General features: G+C 61.7%; 1 protein-coding gene across 1 annotated transcript; it reads right to left on the reverse strand.

The window, feature by feature from the left end:
• Positions 1-226: 226 nt before the first annotated feature.
• On the reverse strand, positions 227-20,775 carry AFAP1L1 (actin filament associated protein 1 like 1). The gene is made up of 19 exons (XM_021532138.3): positions 20,726-20,775; positions 8,792-8,920; positions 8,288-8,371; positions 7,857-7,954; positions 7,617-7,728; positions 7,203-7,301; positions 6,631-6,842; positions 6,109-6,288; positions 5,392-5,478; positions 5,071-5,164; positions 4,791-4,943; positions 3,876-4,087; positions 3,507-3,652; positions 3,132-3,210; positions 2,606-2,720; positions 2,310-2,474; positions 969-1,147; positions 588-716; positions 227-368 (listed from the first exon to the last, which is right to left on the reverse strand). Exons 1-19 carry the CDS (start codon positions 20,739-20,741, stop codon positions 345-347), a joined length of 2,313 nt encoding a protein of 770 aa, XP_021387813.2. The 5' UTR covers positions 20,742-20,775; the 3' UTR covers positions 227-344.
• Positions 20,776-22,814: the final 2,039 nt, after the last annotated feature.

The following is a 22,814-nucleotide window of genomic DNA, read 5'->3' on the forward strand; positions in this document are numbered from 1 at the left end:
CGAGTGCATGGTTGCTTTGGCAAATGTTAGCCTGGACACACGCTGATCCCCAAAACTGGAGCCCCAGGCTCTCCCCTCCTTCCTTCTGCACCCGGAGTTTGTGTTGGACTCCTGGCTCCAGGGCAGGCTCCCCCAGAGCTGGGTTTCCCAGCAGTTTGTGACCCTGATGCACAAGGAACTCCCTTCCCCACCCACCTCCCCAGTCCCCTCCTGCCCCCTTTCCCTGGTTTATAGTGGTGATGGGGCTGGCAGAACGTCTCTTCCACCCTTCCAGTGTCTCAGAGAAAAGGGGCTGGTGGCTCCTCTGTGATCCCCACTGTGTGTTCAGGGTTTGGCAGGCTGACTTAAGTCTGCTTCTTTTCCCATTCCTGCAGAGAAAGAAGAAGAAAAAATAAAGGCATAAGGAGACATTGCTGGAAAAGCAACACTTCAAGGCATCCCTCCCTGCTGGGGGCTTAAGACCCAGCATCTTCCAAGCACTTCCCTCTCCCAGCCAGCCCTGCACTTCCATGATTTCATGGTTGAACAAGGGGCAAAGACTGAGATTTCCCGTGGGGCCAGGGAGAAGAGGGAGAGCTGAGCAGGACCTTGGCTTTCCGCAGCACGGTCCCCGTGTTGGCAGGGATGATGGAGGGGCTTCTCTTCCTCAGCTCTGCCGCACAGTTCACAGGAACCAAGTGCTCAGGGGGGCTCCCGTTTGGCTTGTTTGTGGTTTCCTGTGGAAAAGGGGGAGTAAGAAAAGCTCAGGAAACCCAGGAAGCATTGACAACCAAATTAAAGAAAAAAAAAAAAAAAGCATGAACTGTAATGAGATAAAAGTTGAGGTGACCACATTCAACTCACACACCTCTGCCCACAATGGGACAGAGCAACAGGGATGTCCCGTCCCCTGTGCTGCTCCCCACAATACCCGAACCATTGTTTCTTGCAGAAGCTGGAGCTCTGAGCGAGGAAAAAGGGATGCATACCCCATTCTCAGTCTTGCTGGTCACAGCCAGCCCCAGGGCCGGCCCTCCTGCCAGCGACTGCTTCAGCTGCTCCTTCACTTCGGTCAGCTTGAGCTCCAGATCGACCCGAGACTCCTCCTTCTGCCGGCAGCGCTCCTCCAGCACCGCCACCCGCTGCTCCAGCTCCTGCAGCCGCGGCCCTGCTCGCACAATCACCCAGCTCAGCGCTGCGAGAACGCACCCATCCTCCTGCACGGGGACACTAGATGGGGCTGCCAGCCCGGCAGAGCGCCGCATCCAGCCCGGCAGCGCTCCGCATCCAGCCCGGCAGAGCTCCGCATCCAGCCCGGCAGAGCTCCGCATCCAGCCCGGCAGAGCGCCGCATCCAGCCCGGCAGAGCTCCGCATCCAGCCCGGCAGAGCTCCGCATCCAGCCCGGCAGAGCGCTGCATCCAGCCCGGCAGAGCTCCGCATCCAGCCCGGCAGAGCTCCGCATCCAGCCCGGCAGAGCGCTGCATCCAGCCCGGCAGAGCTCCGCATCCAGCCCGGCAGAGCGCTGCATCCAGCCCGGCAGAGCGCCGCATCCAGCCCGGCAGAGCGCTGCATCCAGCCCGGCAGAGCTCCGCATCCAGCCCGGCAGAGCTCCGCATCCAGCCCGGCAGAGCGCTGCATCCAGCCCGGCAGAGCGCTGCATCCAGCCCGGCACAGTGCCGCAGCCAGCCCGGCACAGTGCCGCAGCCAGCCCGGCAGAGCGCCGCAGCCAGCCCGGCAGAGCGCTGCATCCAGCCCGGCACAGTGCCGCATCCAGCCCGGCAGAGCTCCGCATCCAGCCCGGCAGAGCGCTGCATCCAGCCCGGCAGAGCTCCGCATCCAGCCCGGCAGAGCTCCGCATCCAGCCCGGCAGAGCGCTGCAGCCAGCCCGGCAGAGTGCTGCAGCCAGCCCGGCAGAGCTCCGCATCCAGCCCGGCAGAGCGCTGCAGCCAGCCCGGCAGAGCTCCGCATCCAGCCCGGCAGAGCTCCGCAGCCAGCCCGGCACAGCGCTGCAGCCAGCCCGGCAGAGTGCTGCAGCCAGCCCGGCAGAGCTCCGCATCCAGCCCGGCAGAGCTCCGCAGCCAGCCCGGCAGAGCGCCGCATCCAGCCCAGCAGAGCGCTGCATCCAGCCCGGCAGAGCGCCGCATCCAGCCCGGCAGAGCGCCGCAGCCAGCCCGGCAGAGCTCCGCAGCCAGCCCGGCACAGTGCCGCAGCCAGCCCGGCAGAGCGCTGCATCCAGCCCGGCTCCCGGCCACGCCGTCCCTGCAGCCAGCCCGGTGTCCCCGTGCCCTGTGCCCGAGTGCCTGGCAGCGCTCCGGTGGCCCCGACCTACCCGTGCTGCCCTTCATGGCTTCCCGCAGCTCCCTCTTCTCCTTCCGCAGCGACACCAGCTCGCTGCGGATCGACGCCTTCTCCTTCTCCAGCTTCTCCTTCTCCGTCAGGAATCGCCTGGCGTCCTCCTCGGCCCGGTTCTTGCCGTACCTGTACTGGTTGGCACCTGCAGGCGCGGGGAGGGCCCATGAAGGGCTGCACCCATGGCACCCGTGGTCCAGCACCCTCATCCCTCAGGGAATGGCTCCCTCCCGCACTGGCAGGAGCCCTGGGGACGTCTGTGGCCCGGGGACTCACTGGATGCGTGTCTCTTCACTTTGACCTGCGGGTCCACCCGTCGAGACTTCTCGCTGCAGGACGAGGCGTGGCGCTTCACCTGAGCGGCCCCCGGCCGGCCCGGCTCCTCGTCTGCCTGCTGGGAGGAGAGAGAGTCAGCTGAGACACCTACCTGTAGGGCCATCCCAGCTGAGACACCTACCTGCAGGGCCATCCCAGCTGAGACACCTACCTGCAGGGCCATCCCAGCTGAGACACCTACCTGTAGGGCCATCCCAGCTGAGACACCTACCTGCAGGGCCATCCCAGCTGAGACACTGAGGACATCCCAGCTGAGACACCTGCAGGGCCACCTCCCAGCTGAGACACCTGCAGGGCCATCCCAGCTGAGACACTGAGGCCATCTCAGCTGAGACACCTGCAGGGCCATGTCCCAGCTTAGACACTGAGGACATCCCAGCTGAGACACCTTCAGGATTATCACAGCCTGGCCACAGCTCCCTGGGCCACTGTGGTGGGAGAGGATGAGCCATGAAGTGGTGCTCACCTGAACCTTCTCATAGGGGACATCATCGTACACCACCCGAGAGGAGTCCGCTCGGTGATCCTGAGAGGAGCTGGCCCACCTGCAGAAGGAGGGGTGGGGTCTTCCTTTCCAGAACATCATTGCCAGCCCCTCAGGGAATCCTCACAGATGAGAGATTCCTGCATCTCATGACCCTACCCTACCACCTCCTCCATCAGCACTGATTAAACCCTTTCAAGTTCCCATCCTGCCCTTAGGGAACAACCCCTGGGCACTGACCGTCCCTGAGATCACAGCCAGGAACCACAGCCCAGCCTGTGCCATTCTAGGGACTCCATAGGGCCAAGGATCACCATGCCCAGCCCAGCCCCTGGCACAGCAGGAGCTCGGCCTTACAGGTAGGAGTGTCTCACGGCCGTCACGATGTTGGCAATGGTCTCCACATCCACGTAGTCGTAGTGCAAGGCCTCTGGGGCTGTCTGGGAGCCCGTTTCCACCAAGAGGAGACCCAGCCAGCGGCCCAGGTCTTCAGAGCAGCTCGCCTGGAGGACAGAGGAAGAGCTGGGGTGCATGCCCAGCTCCCAGCCCCTCATCCTTGCTGCCTCCTCACACAAATCCCCGCCGTGCACAATCCCGCTCTGTGCACCAAATTCCCGTGCAGCTGCCACAGCTCACCCAAAAGGTGCCCTGACCTTTCCAGGGAAGGCCAAAACAAGGCTCTGCTTGCATGGGATGTTGTGACAACCCCCGTGCCACCCTGCTCACCTCCAGCGCCGTCACCTCGTGCCCGTGGCGCAGGATGCGGAAGGCGAAGGGGTGCTTGGGGCCCAGCCCGGGCAGCACCTCGCAGCCCCGCAGGACGATGGCGTTGACATGCGTGCGCAGGTCCGTGCGGTCCTTGTGGAAGTACAGGGTGTTGCCCTTGAGGCGACACCAGCGCTCCTTCCAGCACTGGTTCACCAGCACGCTGAGGTAGCCTGGGGGCGGCAGGGGAGGGAAGGGCATCAGCGCCTGCTCGCCTGTGCCTCGGCAGGTGTTGCCCTGATTTTCAAAAGTGGTTTCTTTTATAGTTCTTTTTAAAGTTCTAAGGTTCTCGTAAAACTTCTTCAACCTTCTGATCTATTTACATATTTCTACTAGAGTTCTCACACACTGCTCATGTAAATAATAATTGTTTTACATTCTTCTTTATAAAAAGAGAGAATTGATAGACTGTTAGTTTGACCAGTGTAGTTAGAGAAGTAGTATCCTCCAATCCACAGTCACCTCTAGAATGCCATAAATATCAGATGCTCGAATAAAACGCTCTTTTTTTTTAACCTTTAAACTTACCAAGCATTTGTGTACTTACTTTGTGTCCAATAACAACAGGCAGGTTTTGACAAGACCGAGCTTACAGCACAGCTTCCTGCTCATCCAGCCCTTCTGTGCCTCAGTTTCCCCCCAGACAACCAGCTGGCCCCAGAGGAGCTGCAAGCTCGGTATCACAAAGTCCCCCCAAGCCTGTTTTTAGGGAGATGGGTGACCCCTTGCCTACTCGTCACTGGAATTTGCAGAGCCAGGCCTGGGCAGCATTTCCCAGCCTGTGGCAGTGTCACAGCCCCCCTAGCGAGCTTGTCCCCACTGCCCACTGCTCCCACTCCACTCCCAGCCCCATCATTGCCCCCAGCCCGCACAAACCGCAGCAGGGGATGTCCTCCTCGGTGGAGGAGGTCTGGGTGTCCTCGGGGCACGGCTTCTTCTTGGAGAAGCTGATGATCCTGGTGATTTTCTTCCCCGCTGCCCGGCTCATCGAGCCCTTCAGGTCAGCCAGGCCGCTCTTTTTGCCTTTCCCTGCAAGGACAGGGCAGCTGTGTGACCCTGGTGCGTGTCCTGGCATCCCAGCTGGCTGCAGAGGATGCTGCCCAGCCGGGGGCACGCAGCTGGCCTGGCTGGGTGGGCACTGGGGACAGGACTGTACCGTGCTCGCCGTGCTCCCTGCGGGCGGCTGGGGACCCGCTGTCACCCATGGCCACGCTGTCCGAGTCCGAGGTGTGCTTCTCCTGGGACAGCCGCTGTGGGAGAGCAGAACCCCATCAGCAGCACCCCCAGCCCTTCATCCCCCTGCACAGGGCTGGCATTTCCAGCTCTGCTTCCCCTTCCCAGCCCTACAGAGCTGCTGTGACAATGGGAAGGGCTCTTGTGCAGCCCCAGCAATTTGGGGCCCTCCAGCCCTGTGTTCCCCAGGTTTGTCCACAGCAGCCCCACACAGCCCCTGGACAGGGCCCTTAGAAATGATCACCTTGTCCAGCTCCATCTTGCACGGCATCACTGGGGAGGTGGGGGCTTCCATCCCGCCTGCTGCTGGGCTGCTGGCTTCCTTTATCACCTGCACAGACAGCCCCAGCTGCCACTTCAGAATGGCCCGAGGGCCAGGGCTGCCCTCCCTGGCTCAGCTCCTTCATACCAGGGCCAGGCTGAACCAGGGGGACAGCTCAGGGCAGCAAACCCAGCTCGGGACTGCTCACACCTTGGCCCCTTCAAAACTTCAACCACTTTTGTGGATTTTATCAGGGATTTTGGAAATCTTACAAGGGAGAGACTTAGGTGCCAAGCCAGCATCACCCTGCCAGCACAGGACACCTCATGACCCCCCTGTTTTAAGGCGTGGCGTGTCCTGGGTGTGTAAAACCACCCCGTTCTCCCACATTTGGGGTGACAGCTGTGTTGCTGATGTGCTCAGACGCTCCTTTCCCACCCGCCACCCCTCCCCGCAGCCCCCGCTTCCCGGCCCCGAACAAAGGCAGGAAAAGGCCCTGGGGAAGAGGAAGGGGAGAGCAAACATCCCCCAGGCCGGGCTATCAGCACCGAGCTGCCCAGGCCCTGGGAAGCGGCCGATAAGAGCCAGCAGCAAAGCCCCCTTCCCCTTCCAGCGGGGCAAGGCCATTCCCAGGGCAGCCCCCTCCCCAGCTTGGATGCCAAGGGGGTCTGTGGATGCCCCTGGCAGGAGCAGGGGTACCTTGAGCCACTCCTCAGCCTGCTCCTTGCTCTGCACCGCCAGCACCAGCGCCTCGGCCCCCGGCAGCGAGAACCGCAGCTCGTGCTTCTTGCGCCGCCCGTCCTTGGGGACGTAAATGACGTTGCAGGTGGCCAGGGGCACCTCCACGTGTGGCTGCCGGTCCTTGGAGCTTTTGTAGCACTGAGGAAAGCGAAGAGAACTGCTCAGGGCTCAGCCAAACCTGCCTGGCTGGCTGCTGTGCTGTGCTGTGCTGGGGGGTCCCACAGGTGGCACGGAGTCTCAGAGTCCCTCGCTGGTGGCACAGATGGAGGTGGCTCAGGCTGTGCAACAGCCCGAGGGTGCCCTCTCACTCTGTGGTGTCCCAAAAATAGGGCAGCCCTCTGTTCCCTTGCAAGGTAAGCGAGGGCAGCTGCTGCTTGGGTGGCAGCCTTGGGGCAGGGGCTTTGTTCGGATAGTGCTTTTGTTCCTTCAGCTTGGGCTCAACCACCCCTCCGACCCTCTGTGCCCCCAGGCCAGGCTCACCAGCAGTTTGCCATCCCGGATGATGGTGAGCTGCTTGGCCCACTGTCCGAAGCGCTTCTTGCGCAAGAGGAAGGCGCAGATCCGGCAATCCTTCACCAGGTTCATGGAGGCCTCCTCCGAGGGCCACTGGTGTGTCAGCTGCTGGCCCTTGCCCTCCTCCTCCTCCTCGTCGTAGGACTCGTAAGAGCTGCTCATGGCATCCGAGTCATTGTCTGCAAGGAAGCGGGGGAGTCACCCTAAAAGGTGCCACACACCATGCCAGGGTTCCCCATGCCCAGCAGCCTCCAGACAGAGCTGGGCTGGGCACTGGGATAGGTGGATTCCGTGGCATCCTCTGGAAACAGCAGCGTTTGGCAGCAGCCACCTCCACCTCCCTTGGAATCCCAGCAGCGAGCCCCAGGTGCGTCCATCCAGAGCCCTGGGCCGGTTTACTCCTTTGCAAGGATCACACTTGGATATCCTGGTTCTCCAGCCTCAACCCCAGCAGCCCCCAGCCCATGCTCAAGCCCCACCTCGGGCTGGAGCTTGCCAAAGCTCTGTCCCCTCCCTGTCGAGGACACCCAGATACCTACAGGAACTTTTCTGCTCCCCATTTATCCTGGTGACGGGGTAGCTGCTGTCTGCATCCTCGTAGTAGCCGTCCTCGATGGAGTTGGGGGGGCTGGAGCTGTCTGCAGGGGAAGCAGAGCGGGCTGGGGTTGGTACACCTGCTTTTCCCTCACGGATGCTCAGCAGGGCACACCCTCCAGGGCATCCCAGCATTGGTCCTCCCATGGCTCTGATGTCTCATTCCCAGTTTGGCTGGAGCAAACAGCTCCTTGCAATACCAAGGAGTGGGACAGGAGCGCTGCTGGTGGGAGCAGTGCCAATTCCTTCCCCAGGATGAGCCACTGAGAGCTGCTGGTTTGTCAGGCAGTGAGGGACGCAGGGGGCAGCTCGTGGGGCTCCCCCCACCCTCCTGCTGGCCTGGGTGGAGCAGGACTCACTGCGGGAGGTGATGTACTCGGGGGCCTTGCCAGGGCCCAGGGGCAGCGCTTCCTCGTAGTAATCCTCAGGAGGGGGAGTGGTGGGCAGAGGAGGAGCAGGATCCGCAGGAACCTAGAGCAGAAACACCTCCAGCATGGGGCAGGCAGCAGCAGGAGCCCCAGCAGGGCACAGGAAGGGTCCCACCCTGGCCACTGTCACCTCCCCACGCAGACCTGGCTCGGGGACAGCCGGGCACTTACAGGTTTGGCTGTCTGGCTCCCCGCCAGCTCCGAGCCAACGGTGTCGCTGGTGTCCCCCTCCTCCTCCTGCATGTCCTGCAGGTCCCGCAGGTCACAGTCTGCACGGGGTAAGCAGAGGGTGAGGGGAGCAGGGAAGCAGAGCTGGACATCCCAGCTGTGCCCTGCAGGGTAAGCAGAGGGTGAGGGGAGCAGGAAAAGCAGAGCTGGACATCCCAGCTGTGCCCTGCAGGGATTTCCCTCCATGGCCCTTCCCTGGGAAGGTGCTGGGAGATGGGAATCGCTGCTGAACACAGCTCCAAGGGAGCAGGAACAAGCAGCCAGAGCGATGATGGACACGAGGACGTCACTGTCACCCTTCTTCCAAAGCACCCCAGGAGCAGCACGCACACAGCGTGTCCCCCAGGGCACCCCCCCAGCTCAGCCACACCTACCAAACTCCTCAAAGAGGGACTCCACGAAGCTGGTGCCATTGCCCAGGGACGCTGTGTTGACGTACATGTAGTCCACGTCCTTCCCTGGAATTGAGGGGGATGCTCTGAGCCTGGGGCAGGCACTGGCACCCCTCGTCCCCACAATCCTGGGGACACAGAGCAGGCACTGGGGATGGAGGGACCCCCGGGGATGCTGCAGCTCCCCCAGGAGAGCAGGAATGGGGGCTCTGGGAAGGCCCAGGTGCACAGTGCTGGCCTTCCTGTGGAAACCCCTGCGCTCAGCACAAACCCAGGCAGGAAGAGCTCTGGAAGCAGCGTTTCCGCAGGGAGAGCCCTCCTGGATCCGGGGCACGGCTGACGCCAGCCCTGCTCCCCGCCAGGGAGGAGCTCAGAAGGCAAAGCAGGGAGCAAAGTGCCCTGAGGGGGCTGAGCAGGGGCTGGGCTCATCCCTGCCCTGCTGGGGACACCCACTGCCTTTGGGAACAGCCCCCGGCCACCACAGACCTGCAGGCGGCTGCAGCTTCTGCAGGATGGTGGAGACGGCCAGCTTCTTCTCCTGCGTGGTGGCACTCAGGTACTCGTGGTCCAGCAGCTTGAGCAGAACGCTGAGCTCTGGCAGGAGCTGGTCCAGCACTGAGGGGAGCAGGAAAAATCCCGTCAGCCAGGGGGTGCTCGGGGTAAGGCAAGGCAAAATGGGCTGGAACTCCAGCTAACCTGGAGCTCTGGATGGGGCAGAAAGAAAGAGCTGCAGTTCCTGCCAGCGCAGGATCCCTCCTCCTGCAGCCACCACGCATCCTCACAGCACAGCTGGGGTGGCACACAGCTGGCTGTGGCTCTCCAGGGACACAAACAGAGGCCAAGGGTGACCACAGAGGCAGCTCGGATGTGCTGACTAATGGGGATGGCTCCAGGGGGGGGACAGCGTGTGCCCCAGAGCGTGGGGACACCCTGGCTGGGCTGTGGCTGTCCCCACGCTGCTCCTTGGCAGAGCAAAGCCGGGCAGCAGCAAGGGGCTGGCACAGGGCATTTCCCAGGGGAAGGGAAGGATTCTGAGATCTGATGGGATCCTCCTTCCTCACGTAAGGAACATGGAGCCAAAAGCAGCACAGTAACAGCAAGTGGTGTTTAAAGGGTGAAGGAGGAGGGATGATGATGTGGAGGGGATGATGTGGAGCAGTGCCAGCCAAGACGAGCCCCTGGGCACAGAGACAATGTGCCAGCCCGAATGGCCACTGTCCCAGGAGACAGGGCAGGATGTGGCTCACGAGGCTCTTCCTGCCTCCCTGCACTCTACCTCCACAGTCCTCCTGCTTCCTCCTCCCTCGCCAGGGCCAAGCTGAAGAGCAGCCTCAGCCCTGCTGGCCACAGCACCGTGGGCAGCCCCAGGCAGCAGGAGAAGCCTCAGCACTGCTCCAGGAGGAGCAGACAAGCACCCCTCAGGCCTTGGGGGAAGGAGAAGGCAACCACAGGGAATGGGATTCCTGCTCCTTGAGCTGGAACGACATCCCACAGCCCACAGGCAGCCAGGGGACAGGTCCTGAAGGACCCCTCTGCAGAGGCAGGGAGGGAGGGAAGAGAGGAAAACCCTCCCTGGGATGCTGCAGAATGCTGCACAGGCCAGACAGGATCAGGCTCCTGCTGGTGATCTCCAGGAAGGTGAGACATCCTCCCTGCATGGCTTGGCAGGGCAGAGGACTGCAAGGAAGCAGCTGGGACAAAAGTCCACATTTCCCCTGTCCCACCAGCACCTGCAGACATCTCAGGAGTCCTCACCCTCCTGCTGCCCCAGCTCAGCCATCAGCTCCCACAGGGAGGATGGGAATTGTGCAGGCTCCTCCCTGCACTGGCTTTCCACAGCTCACCAAAGGCCAGGCTGTGGGGTCAGCAGCATCCCCCCACTCCCAGGACACCCCAAACCCCAGGTTGTGGGGTCAGCAGCACCCCTCACTCCCAGGACACCCCAAACCCCGGGCTGTGGGGTCAGCAGCATCCCCCCACTCCCAGGACACCCCAAACCCCAGGCTGTGGGGTCAGCAGCATCCCCCCACTCCCAGAACACCCCAAACCCCAGGCGGTGGGGTCAGCAGCACCCCTCACTCCCAGGACACCCCAAACCCCAGGCTGTGGGTTCAGCAGCCCCATCCCCTGCCCCTGTAGGACCGGTCCCATCACAGCCCCCAGCTCGGTGCAGGGCTCTGTGCCAGCCTGGTTTCTATTGACAGGGAGGGGGCACGGGGACCCCTGGGCACCAGAGCCGAGGTGCCCGAGATGCCAGGGCTGCTGGCAGGGCTGAGCTCGGAGCCGTGGCAGAGCCCGGCACCCTCAGCACGGACACAGCTCTGAAGGCGCCTTTGTTTCCCCCAGCTGAGCTGTCCCCTCCGTCTCCCTTGTTAAACATCCTCCAAAATACCGGGGGGAGGGAGGGGGCAGTCAAAGAGGCCTGTGATCCCAGGAGGGCACAGAGCAGAGCCCGGGGGAGTGCAGGGAGGCAAGGAATTAATTTCCTATCCTCGTTAGGCTTCCAGCTTGAAGGAAATGAATGGGGGGGCTGCAGGAAGCGAGGGGAGATTGCTCCAGGGGGGACACCCAAAGTCACCTGGCAGGGACAAGAGCGGGTGGGACTGAGCACAGAGCTGGCCCAGGGGACAGGGACACATCTCCTGTGCTGTGTCAGTGCCCCTGGGGGCTCTGAGCCCGGGCACAGAGGCAGCAGGACAGCACAGGGCTCCTGGGGTGTCCCAGTGACCACAGCTGACCATGGACCCTGTGTCCCCTGCTCTGGACACCTCCAGATGGTGCTGGCAAACTGCTCCCACCTGCTGCTTTCTGCTGGGGCTTCTCCTGCATCCCAAAATCCGTGGGATCACCCCAGTGCCCTGCTTTGAGCAGACACCCCAGGACAGACAGGTGTATGGTTCAACAGAACGGGGGAATTGTTGGGAAGGATGGATAAATAGAATTATTCATAAATAACACAGCCAGGATGAGAACAGTCCTCTCTGCTGGCTGGACAACGCCCCTGACTACGGATGGGTCCAGGGGTCAAGTGGACTGTTCCATCTCACCCCCAAAATGTACGGTTCACCCCACACCTGTAACCCTCCCCTAAAACATCAAGTGCCTGTAACCCCATTGGCCCAAGCCTTGTTCCAGCCTACCTTGAAGCCCCCTGATAAGGAGGCTCTGAGGGGCCGGACCCTCTCTTGGATCTTCCCCCTCATAGGACCTCCACCCTCTCCTAGAGCATCCTTTTGTCTCCCCTCTCCCCCATCCCCTCAAGCCTGGCCACGTGCTGCATCTGGCAGCTCGAAGCAGGACCTTTCTCCATCCCTAATAAACTTTATATCCCAAGAGCAGCCTGCAGAGATCTCTCATCTCCATTCACCCAAACCGTCCTGGAGCTCAGCGCTCCTTACAGCCAGGGACTCCAGGAATGCCCTCCCCTGCACGCCTGCAGCCTGCCCGAGGATGTCCCTGAGCTCCCTGAGCCTGGGGAGGCCAGGACCCGGGACAGCAGATGGCTTCAGCATGAGCCAGCAGGCCTGGGTGGGCTGAGGGACCCAGGGTGGCTCTGCTGGGACGGGGGGACCCGGGGACAGCAGCAGGACACCGGGGCACTGCTGCCAAACCCTGCCCTGGCAGCAGCAGCGGGCAGGGGGCTGCAAAGGAGCTGCAGCCCCTGCAGCCCTCCTCTCCACCAGGCCAACTCTATTTTTAGACCCCACAAGTGCTGCCCTGCTCGGGGACCCTTTTCCCAGCACAGAGATAAGGGCTGGATGCAGCCTGCAGCTGCAGAGCCTCCCTGCCCACCCGGCAGCAAAAATCAGCTCCTGCTCAGTGACCTGCAGAGAAGAGGAAGAGGAGGAGGAGGAAGAGTCCCTGGCCAAGCCAAAGCAGGAGTTTCCTGCTGTAGAGACCCGGATTTTACAAGGGGAGAGATAAGACAACCCCGTGGAGTTCTCACTCCAAGAAAAGCCCAGCCTGCAGCTTGAGAGAGCCCCGGGGAGGGGAGATGCTGAATCCCAGCTCTGAAATGCAGTGGGAGGTGCACAGGGACCCCATCCTGTGGCCACGGCTCTCCTGCCTCCGGCCACGCTTCCTCCTGCGCCAGGTGATGCCTGGGGCGAGGGGGAAATCGGATGCTGGGAGTAACAGCCATTGTTTGTAGCTAAAATAAAACCCAGGCACAAATAAATCCTTCCTGTTGGCAGGGGCAGGGCTCTGGGCCGGCACAGGGCTCCTCATCACAGCTGCCACCCGCAGCAACCAAACCTTGAGAGCTCCTGGGATGTCCCAGATAGGTGGGGACAGCACCCAGGGACACCCCAGCCCCTGGGGGAGCTGTGCAGGGAGGTGCCTGTGGGACAAACAGACCCGGAGTTGTTGTCTGCAGCACACAAACCGTGCTCACAGGTCACTGGGGGACGTGTCCCCATGTCCTGCCCTGCTAGGACGTGTCCCCATGTCCTGCTGGGACGTGTCCCCATGCCCTGCCATGCTGGGACGTGTCCCCATGCCCTGCTGGGACGTGTCCCCATGTCCTGCCCTGCTAGGACGTGTCCCCATGTCCTGCTGAGACGTGTCCCCATGCCCTGCCCTGCTGGGACATGTCCCCGTGCCCTGCCAGGATGTGTCCCTGTGCCCTGCTGAGACGTGTCCCCATGCCCTGCCCTGCTGGGATATGTCCCCATGCCCTGCTGGGATGTGTCCCCATGCCCTGCTGGGATGTGTCCCCATGCCCTGCTGCTGGCCCAGCACGGGCATCACCAGAGGGGTGAGATGCTGGCAGTCCCCTCCTGCTGCTCTCCGAGGAAGCCCACGGCCTCCCGGAGCTCCCAGGGCAGTTCCTGTTCCCATTCCCATTCCCGTTCCCGTTCCCAAGGAGGTTTCTCCCCGCCGGGGAGGAGGAAGTGTCTCGCTGGGGGAGGCCTGGCGCTCCCAGAATTGTTCTTTGTGCAGGACAGAGGGACAGAGCTGCCCGAGCCCTGCCCGAGGCCACTGCCGTGGCACTGCCCTGCCAAGTGGGCAGCAGAGGGGCAGCTGTGACCCCGGAGGTGGCAGGAGCCAGCCAGGCTCTGCTCCCATCACTGGGTGCTGGGTAAACTGGGATGGGCTGCTGGGGTCAGGGACAGCAGCCTGGAAAACACCACCACCACCTCCTCCTCCTCCTCCTGCTCCTGCTCCTCCTGCTCCAGGCCGGAGGGCTTCCAGGGAAGAGCCAGCCATCAATGATCACACTCCAGCCCTGGCAACATCCCCTAAGAGTGGAAGATTTGCTGAGGGGCCACTCGGTGCACATGAATCATCTCCTGCCTGCAAACAAGGGCCCCTTGAGTGGGGCGGATGGGGGGAGCCTCTGACTCTGCATCCAACAATTCCAGCAGGACACGGAGCACTGGGGCTGGCTCCTGCCACCCTGCCACCCTGCCTGGCCCTCCAGCTGTCCCTCACTGCGATAACTCTGTGATCCTGCTCCCACTTTGGGTGCTGCAGCGTCCCTGGGTGCTGGGGAGCACAAGGCAAGCTCAAATCTCAGCTCTCAGCGCTTCCAGCACGCAGGCAGAGCAGCCACTGTGGCCCTGCAGTGATCGATCTCCTCAGCTGATGGCCTTGGAAAGTCAACCCTGGGAGATGAAGGTGGAACCCCATTGCTTGAGGGGGCACAAGGCCCCCCAGTTCTGCCCCCCAGAGCAGCAGCTGCTCCCCTTACACAAGATCTCCATTCTGCTCCATCCCTCAAGAGGGGCAGATGAACCACCAGAAGGGTTAAAGAGCACAAAGGTGCTTGGCTGTGCCAGCAGAAGGGTTAAAAGCCACAAAGGGTGCCTGGCTGTGCCAGCAGAAGGGTTAAAAAGCACAAAGGTGCCTGGCTGTGCCTGCTGTGCCCCTCCATCACTGCCCCATCTGCTGCAGACACCCAGGGCTGGCAGCAGCTCTGGGGATCCTTTCCCAGTTGGGCTCCAGTGGCACCAGTTCACTCCTGCAGGGGCACAGAGGGTCCCTGGCCTGTCCCAGCGCCTCTGCCCAGGACAAAAGCCCTGCACGGAGCCTTATCTCATGGCTTTGCCCAGCAGAGACCAGTTAAACCCAGCCCAGAGCTGCTTCCCCACCCTGCCCCTCTGCACCTCCCAAAAAGGGGAGAAGAGCAAAGGGAGCTGTGGGACAGCCCTGGAGCCAGAGCTGGACACAAGCAGGACTCCAATCCGAGCACATCCCTCCCCGGAGCACACAGCTCCTCACATCCCCCTGCTGCTCCTGCCCGAGGAAACCGAGTCCCGAATGGAGGGAAGTGTAATTCCAGCCCGATGGAGCGTGCAGAGGGCAAAGATTATCACCTGCATTCGTGTGCCTGGCAGCCCACCCACTGCAGGAGCCATCACTCACTCCCGGGGAGCAGAGAAGCCTGCTCGCAGTGTAATTAGATTAATTGGGAACGCGGATGAAATGGGATCCCACCCAGGAGCAGCAGGACAGCCCAAGGGAGCGCTGCTGGCTCCGGGCTCTCCTGGTGCTGCCACAGCCAGAGCAGGGTGGGCTGTGGCTGGGAAATCTCCCCCTCACCCTGCACACTGCCCTGGGCACCCCAGGGCTTGGGCAGTGCCCCCCCAGCACAGCCATGGGGCACCAGAGGGGCAGAGAGGTTCCCTGCAGTGCCATCGCTGCTGGGACAGCCCCTGCTGGCCTGCAGGGCACGTCCTTCCTCACAGCAGCTGTGCAGTGCTGCAGGTAATTATTAACAGGCTGATTAAATCACCACCAAGCTCCTCCTTGTGACCCAGGCCGCCACTGACCCCCCCAGTGCTGTGGCAGCACCCCTTCTCCAGGGCTGTCCCCCCTTTCTCTGCCTCCTGGAGATGTTTGTGGCTGTTTGCTTTTGCTCACCCAAAGCAAACTTCATCCCCCTGGCCTGGAGGCTGCAGCCACCCCCACCCCAGAGGAGCAGGGGCTGGTTTTTGGGTCACAACTGAGCACAGCGAGGTGCTGAGCAAATAAAATCAGCCAGGTGAGAGATATGAGTGACTCTGCCATGTCCCCAGAGAGCCCCGGGCAGCCTCCAAACTCTGCTCCTGACCCCAGCGACCAGGGGCTTCCAGCCCAGCTCAGCACAGCCAGCTCTGGAAATCCCATGGGGCAGGCTGAGTACTCCTAAAATACAATGAGTATTCCTAAAATACATTTCAGAGCTCAGTGCCAGGCCCAGACCACATTCCAGGACTCGGTGCCAGGCTCAGCAGGCTGATGGCAGGATGCTCCAGCCTGGGAGCTGGGCTTGGAGGCTGCTGGCTGGAAAACACATTTAAATAATGAATGAAAAGGAGACGTTTGAGATGCCCATGAAAGGAAGAGTCAGGCAGGGGAGAGACCTGCTGAGTAATGTATAAAAAACAAACTTCAGGCGGAGGAGAAGATGTTAGGATTACTCAGGACCCAGAATAAACTGTGTTTCCTCCAACCAAAATTTTGGTGTCGGCCTTTTCCAAACAAAACTCCAGCAACAGGTTGGCCTGGGCTCCTCTCCAGAGCTGGCAGAGGCCCTGGCATGGTGCCCCAAGCCTTTGCCACCCTCTGAGGTGGGCAGAGCAGTGGGAAACCTCCCTGGGTCTCACCTCCCTGCTTGGGGGCACCTGGAGCTGTCACCTCTGCAGCCCTGGGTCTCCTCCACACCTCAGCCTCCAACTGCAGGAATTGCAGCTAAGTGCAGAAATTCCAGCTAATTGCAGAAATTCCAGCTAAGTGCAGGAATTCTAGTGGGAAACCCCAATCCCCACCACGCAGGGCTGGATGCAGCCCCCACATCCCCAAAATCTCCTGTGGTGGGGGTGGAAAGCTCTCAGCACCCCATGAGACACTTCTCCACGTCCTGCACATCCCCATTCCCCAAAGTCAGTTCCAAACTGCCTCGGATGCAATTCCCAACCTGCAGGAGTGAGACGTGAAGCTGGCACAACTTCTTGGGATGAGAAGTCACCCGGGGAGTTTGTGACAGGATCCTGAGCAGGAGAGGAGGATCCAACCCTCACCTAGCAGGGGACGGGCAGGGATTTGCAGGATCAGCTTTCCCAAATCCCACTGCTCTTTCCCAAATGCTTCCAAGAGCAAGATGTGGGTCCCTCTTTGCACAGCTGGTGGGAGCAGGACCCACAGATGCTGGTGGGGGAAATGTCCCTGGGGCCCTGGGGCAGGGAGATGTGCCCAGAACCCAGCCTGACCTTGGCATCCCTGCCCTGACAATGCCCATGAGTTCAGAGCTGTGCTGGACATGAGTCCCCTGCCCCTGGGGGGGTTGGGACCCTCTCAGTGCCAGCTCAGCCCTGTCCCCAGGTCCCCAGGCTGGGCACAGCAGGGTTGGGACCCTCTCAGTGCCAGCTCAGCCCTGTCCCCAAGTCCCCAGGCTGGGCACAGCAGGGTTGGGACCCTCTCAGTGCCAGCTCAGCCCTGTCCCCAAGTCCCCAGGCTGGGCACAGCAGGGTTGGGACCCTCTCAGTGCCAGCTCAGCCCTGTCCCCAGGTCCCCAGGAGGGCACAGCAGAGGGGCTCTGTGCCTGGGGCTGCCTCCTGCCCCGCAGGACCCTCTCGAGCAGGATGAGCGTTGTTTTCTCAGCCCTTCCCTTTCCTTCCCTCGCCGAGCTCCGCCGGGAGCATCAGGTGCAGGGGCCACCATCCCACAGCATTTCCGACCCGTTTAACCCCTGCAGGGCAGGGCTGCAGGCCAGGAAAGCCGGGATGTGCCAGCGGGAGCGGTGACAAGGTGTGACCGACCGCTCCGGCAGTGCTGGGACTGCTTCACCTGCATCGAACTCCGGGACACCAAAACCAGCGCTCCAACCTGTTGCTACCGCAGTTCTAGTCCTTGTTCTGCCCTTCACAACCACGGTTTTCCAGAAGTTTGGACCGCTTAAAATGAGCGGCTGTTCCTCCATCACAAACTTGGGTGGGTTTAATGTTAAAAAAAAACAAACAAACCAACAAACCCGGAGAAAGCCAAAGCCACTCTTCAAAGCGCTCCTTACACTACTCCTGCTAATTGCCAGCAATCAGAGCATACCAGCGTCTCCCCCAGCTCCCTCTTATCACTTCCAGGATCAAATGCACACCAAAACCACTTCAAAAAAAGAAAAAAAAACTATTTTGAACGTGGAAACCCCTCGCAGCAAAGCTGTTTTTGTTCCAAACGGTTACGAAATGTCAGAGTTTCCCCTGTCCTGCCAAAGAGCCGCTTTGATGCCATGGGAGGCTTTATCAGGAGCAGGAAAGGAAGGAGCTGCAGCAGCCGCGCTGCGGGGGGAGGCTCTGGGAGGATATTTTATCCTTCCCCACTGCAGATTGCCAGCCCAGAGTCCACCCAGGGGCCTGAGCTCCCCAAATGCCGCTGTTTCAGCGCCTCGGGGTGATGACAGGCGGCTGCTGCTGCCAGGCTGCCCTCCGGGCTCTGTCACCTCGTGGGTGCCCTGCCTGGGCTGCCAGCCCCTTGTTTGTGCAGGGCTGGCAGGGAAAGGTTTCCAGCCCCATTGTCTTGTCGCTGGCCTGGCACGGTGACATTTAATCGGTATTTCACAGGACAGAGAGCTGTGTCGTTCATTTTAGGGCTCCTCATATGCAGGAGGAGATGTGTTCCTCAGGAGGGAGGGGGAGCTGTGCCAGACTAGATAATAGGGAAGGGTTGGGGGGTTAGGACACAAGTCTGGGAAGCCAGAAACCACTTCAAGCCTCTGCTCTGCTCCACTGTTATCTCCTGTCCCCAGCAAGTGATTTGGCCACTGAACAACAGGCAGAGCTTGGGTCCAGCCCAGTGTTCTCCTCTGAACGGGCTTCCCACTGCTCGGGGTGAGACAGCTCCTTCAAAACCTTAAACAAAGTTTTCCTGGGCAGGGAGAGGAACCTCCTGCAGGCCCGTGGGAGCTCAGGCACCGCTGCTCGGCCCAGGGCAGCCTCGCAGCTCAGCACGTTTGCACAGGAAAAGAACATTTCCAGGTCAAGAGCGGGGAAGAGGCAGGTTTTCCAGGCAGTGCAGCACACAGGACAGTCCCCAGGGCTCCTGGCTGGGGGGACACCATGCCACGATGTCCTTCCCCTCTCCAGCAGCCCCCCTGTGCCCTTCCAGAGCTGCCGGGAGGCTTCGCACGGATCCAGGCTCTCCCTGCTCCGGCCAGCGGGAGATGGGAAAATCCAGAGGGGCAAACAACTCCAGCCCTTCATCATCATCATCATCAGCAGCAGCAGCAGCATCCCACCTCCCAGCCTGTTCTACCCAGCCCAGGGGGGCTCAGCCCCTTCCCCAGCACCCCGGGGCTGGGAACAGGCGGCGGCCGGGTTTCGGGGAAGGAATGGCTGCAATGCGGAGCAGAGCTCGGCACTTGCCCGGCGCTAACAGCTGGCCCGGGCTGTGCTCCTCAGCACCCCCAGCCCTTCCTGCCACCGCCAGGATTCCTGCTGCCAGCCCGGCAGGAATGATCCCGGCTCCCTCCCACCCGTCCCGCAGCCTCTCCATTCCTGTGGGCGAGCTGGAGCCAAGTTTATCCCTGACACATCTCCGCCGGCTTGCCTGGATTTAGAGCCCAGATAAGTTTGGGGCAGGACCTAAATTGTGGTGGCTCAAAAGGTCAGGGAAGAGACACTACCGAGGGAGGAGAAGCCATGTGTGAACACAGGCGTGTTTGAGCAAAGGATCACCTCCCAAATCACGTTTTGGGAGCTGGGTTCTCCATCAGCACGACCTGAAACAACTCTGCCAACAGCCCACAGCACTAATCCTCCCAGTCAGCCACGAGAAAAAACTGGCAGATGATAATATCGGGATACAGCAGCTCCAGGTGAAGGAAGGGGCTGCCAGAGACTGGGAATGGGCACAGAGCTCCTGCCTAACGCCAGACCCCTCCTTTTTACTGGGGAAAGGAACCTTCCCTCCACGAGCCACAGCCCCCAGAGGGATCCAGCAGCTCTGGCTGATGAGCAGGAGGGGCAGGGGGAGCTCTCCATTAGCAAAGCCATCCAGGTGCCAACAGCAATTCATCACAAGCACTCAAAAACAAAGCAGGCAGGCGCTGCTGTCGCTGGCACCAGCGAGGGGGATAAAACAGCTCTTCCCTGGCAGGGTCAACCTGTGGAGAGGTCGAACCATGCCCAGACACGGCTCCCTCAGCTGGGCATCCCCCCCTTCCCTGCCATCGGGTCCTAGGTTTGGTTTTTGGGGTGGGCTGGGGCGCAAACAGGGAATTTCTCATCAGAGACCCTCTGTCCCCCTGTCCCCAGCAGTGGCGTCCCCTGGGACCCTGGAGGACAGCTCTGGCATCAAGTGTCACTTGAAAGCACTCCCTCTCCTTCAGAGCGGGCACAGCCACCCCGGCTGGACACAGCCACGGGGACGGCTGTCCCTGTCACCATCCCTGTCCTTGTCACCGTCCCTGTCCTTGTCACCGTCCCTGTCCCCATCCCTGTCCCCGTCCCCTCCCGACCCGCGGGCCGCTGACACCGCGCCTGTGTTCGCAGCAGTCCCAAACTCCTCCGGGCTGTTTCCAGTGCGGAAACGCCACCCCATCCTTTTCCATGGGCGAGGGGAACTCTTGACCCCTGGGTCTCTGCGGGGCTGCCCCGGGGCTGCAGACACAGCACTCCTGAGCCACCCTGGGACTCGGTCCAGCCCCGGCAGCCAGAGACGCCCCTGGCCACTCTCTTATGGCTTTTGGCCATTGTTTCTGTAGCACCTCCAAGGACAGGTCAAGGGGCAGGACCCCCGCGCTCCATCGTGTCACCACCTGCTCCTCCCGTGCACCCCGATGCAATCAGCCGCAGCAGCAGCAGCGAGGAGCAATCCCCCTGCAAACCTCCCCGCGCTCCCTGCAGGGATCTGGCAGCCCCAGCAGAACGCCAGGACCTTCTCTGCAGAGCTGCCCCCAAGCCCTGGCAGGTTTACACAGATCCCAGATCAAAGCCCGGGAGCTCCGTGAGCCCGGTGCCACGGGCTGCAGGCAGCAATCGCACACGTGTGGGATGGAGCTGCTCCCCGGCAGGGCGGGGACCGGGCCCTCCGCGGCTTCGGGAGACTCCCCGGCGGGGAAACCCTCTGCACCCCATCGGCCCCATCGGGGAACGTCACCTCCCTTTCCACGACCACAATTTAACAAACGCGTACACCCCGCAGCTTCCCTTGCAGGCTCCTGACGTTTTACCCATCCTACCAGCAAAGCAAAACTGCTTCCAGCTCCTACCCCAGCCGGCCCTGCTGCAGGACTGGTGGGGGGAGCAGCGTCCCGCACGGAGCCGGGGGGATGCGGCCGCTCGGCTGCGACGGGATGCGCGATTCCCTTCGCCTGGCACGGGCATCCGCGGTGCCCTCCGCGCTGTGCTGCGGGCAGGGGATGCGCGACCTGTCCCGTCCCATCCATCCCATCCCGTCCCATCCATCCCGTCCCGTCCCATCCATCCCGTCCCGTCCCCTTACCGCTGAGCCGGTCCATGGTGCGGAGCCGCGGCACCGCGGCCGCCCCGGGAGCTGCGGGCGGGCGAGTGCCGGGGCAGCGGCCGCCCGGCGGGGCCGGCTCTCGCTGGGGGCGGCCAATCCCTTCCCCCGCCCCTCCCTCCCTCCCTCGCTCGGAGCACTGCAGCGCCGAGCACCGGCCCGGCCCGGCACGGCACGGCACCGGGGACAGCCCGCGGGGACAGCCCTGGGCTGGGGCTGGGGTCCCCTGCCAGCCTGCGTCCCCATCGGCACGCAGAGACCCCCGTGGCAAGGGTGCGGGGCTTGAGTGAGCCCCTCCACCACGACACGAGGTTGGGCGACTTCGGTTTCGGGGGAAAATCCCGAATTCCCACAGCCCGCAGCAAGGACAGCTCCTCCCGAGCCCGCACTCCTCGTTCCCCCTCCCCAAAATCCCCTCTCTGTCCTCCCGAGCCCGCACTCCTCGTTTCCCCCTCCCCAAAATCCCCTCCCTGTCCTCCCGAGCCCGCACTCCTCGTTTCCCCCTCCCCAAAATCCCCTCCCTGTCCTCCCGAGCCCGCACTCCTCGTTCCCCCTCCCCAAAATCCCCTCTCTGTCCTCCCGAGCCCGCACTCCTCGTTTCCCCCTCCCCAAAATCCCCTCCCTGTCCTCCCGAGCCCGCACTCCTCGTTTCCCCCTCCCCAAAATCCCCTCCCTGTCCTCCCGAGCCCACACTCCTCGTTTCCCCCTCCCCAAAATCCCCTCTCTGTCCTCCCGAGCCCACACTCCTCGTTTCCCCCTCCCCAAAATCCCCTTCCCGTCTGCTCCCCCTGTGCCCAGCGTGTCCCTGACCAGCACAGACCTCCTGGCAGAGCTGTGGGACGTGTGGCAGTGCCCCAGGTGTGGCAGCAAGGACAGAGGCTGTGGCACTGCCAGGACAGTCTGGGCTGAATCTCAGCCCCGTGGGGACAGCAGTGTGATGAGCTTTCACACGTACCCACCCAATTATTATCACTTGGGAAAGCAATAATTAAAATATCAGCTGCAAATTAGCAGCTGGCACGGAGAAATTCCCCTTTTTGGGGCAATTTCAGCCCAGGGAACTCACCCCTCTCATCCCCCCACGCCCAGCTGGGAACCAGCTCCTGCAGGGGTGGTGTTTGATGGTCTCTCCATTCTGGATCGAGCCCCAATGTTCTTCCACAATTTGGGATCACCTTTGGGTCTGTGGTTGGGGCAGGAATCTCAATCCAGGGCTGCCAACACTACCAGGCTGCTTTGGGAATTGCAGAGCAGCCAGGGACAGCTTCCAGGGCAGCTGGTGACACCTGGGGTGTCCCTGCACCCCACCAGGGCAGTGGCACACCAGCAGGGGCCCTTGGAGTGTCTGCTGCCCCAGAGAGGTTGCCCCGGCTCTGAGAGAAAAAACCCCAAGCCCTGCCTCAGTTTCCCCACCTTTGCCATGCAGGTCCTTGTGTTACTGCCCATAAAATACTTTGGAAATGAAAAGATCCTGCTGTTGTGTTATCACTGTTATTCATAACATCCCCCAGGCTGCCTCTCTGGAGCTGCTGCTGGAGAGGGACGATTCCTACAGCCACAAACAGCTGAGTTTGATTTAGAGAGCCCTTTTCTGTATGAGTGAAATAATTACAAATAAACTCTGCTCGTTTAGTGCTGTGCTGGAGCAGATGAGCAGATCCCAGGGCGATGTTGTCACCTCCACCTCAATCCCCAGCCCTGTCCTGGCTGGCACAGAGCTCCAGGGCTGGGGCTGCTGCTGGGAAAACTCCTGCCCTGAACTCTGGCAAACCCCGCAGGGGGAACCTGCTGATGGATTTTTGGGCAACAAACTGGGCAGTTTTGGATGGCAGGGAGGGAACTGAATCTGCTCCATGGGGACACCAGGACAGGAGGGTTTCACAGTGGAGGTAAAACCTGTGCTGTCCCTTCACAGCTGACCCAGCTCCTGCAGGTACCCCACAGGTCCCTGGCCTGGTTTTGGGACAGTTCAACCCTGCTCTATGCCTGAAAATCCTGCAGGATGAGCAAACGGGAAAGCAGAGCACCACAGACAGCAGGGAAGATGTTTGTGTGGAAACAAACTTATTGG

This window comes from Lonchura striata, chromosome 15 (assembly GCF_046129695.1).
Source record: "Lonchura striata isolate bLonStr1 chromosome 15, bLonStr1.mat, whole genome shotgun sequence".
NCBI classification, from domain to species: domain Eukaryota; kingdom Metazoa; phylum Chordata; class Aves; order Passeriformes; family Estrildidae; genus Lonchura; species Lonchura striata.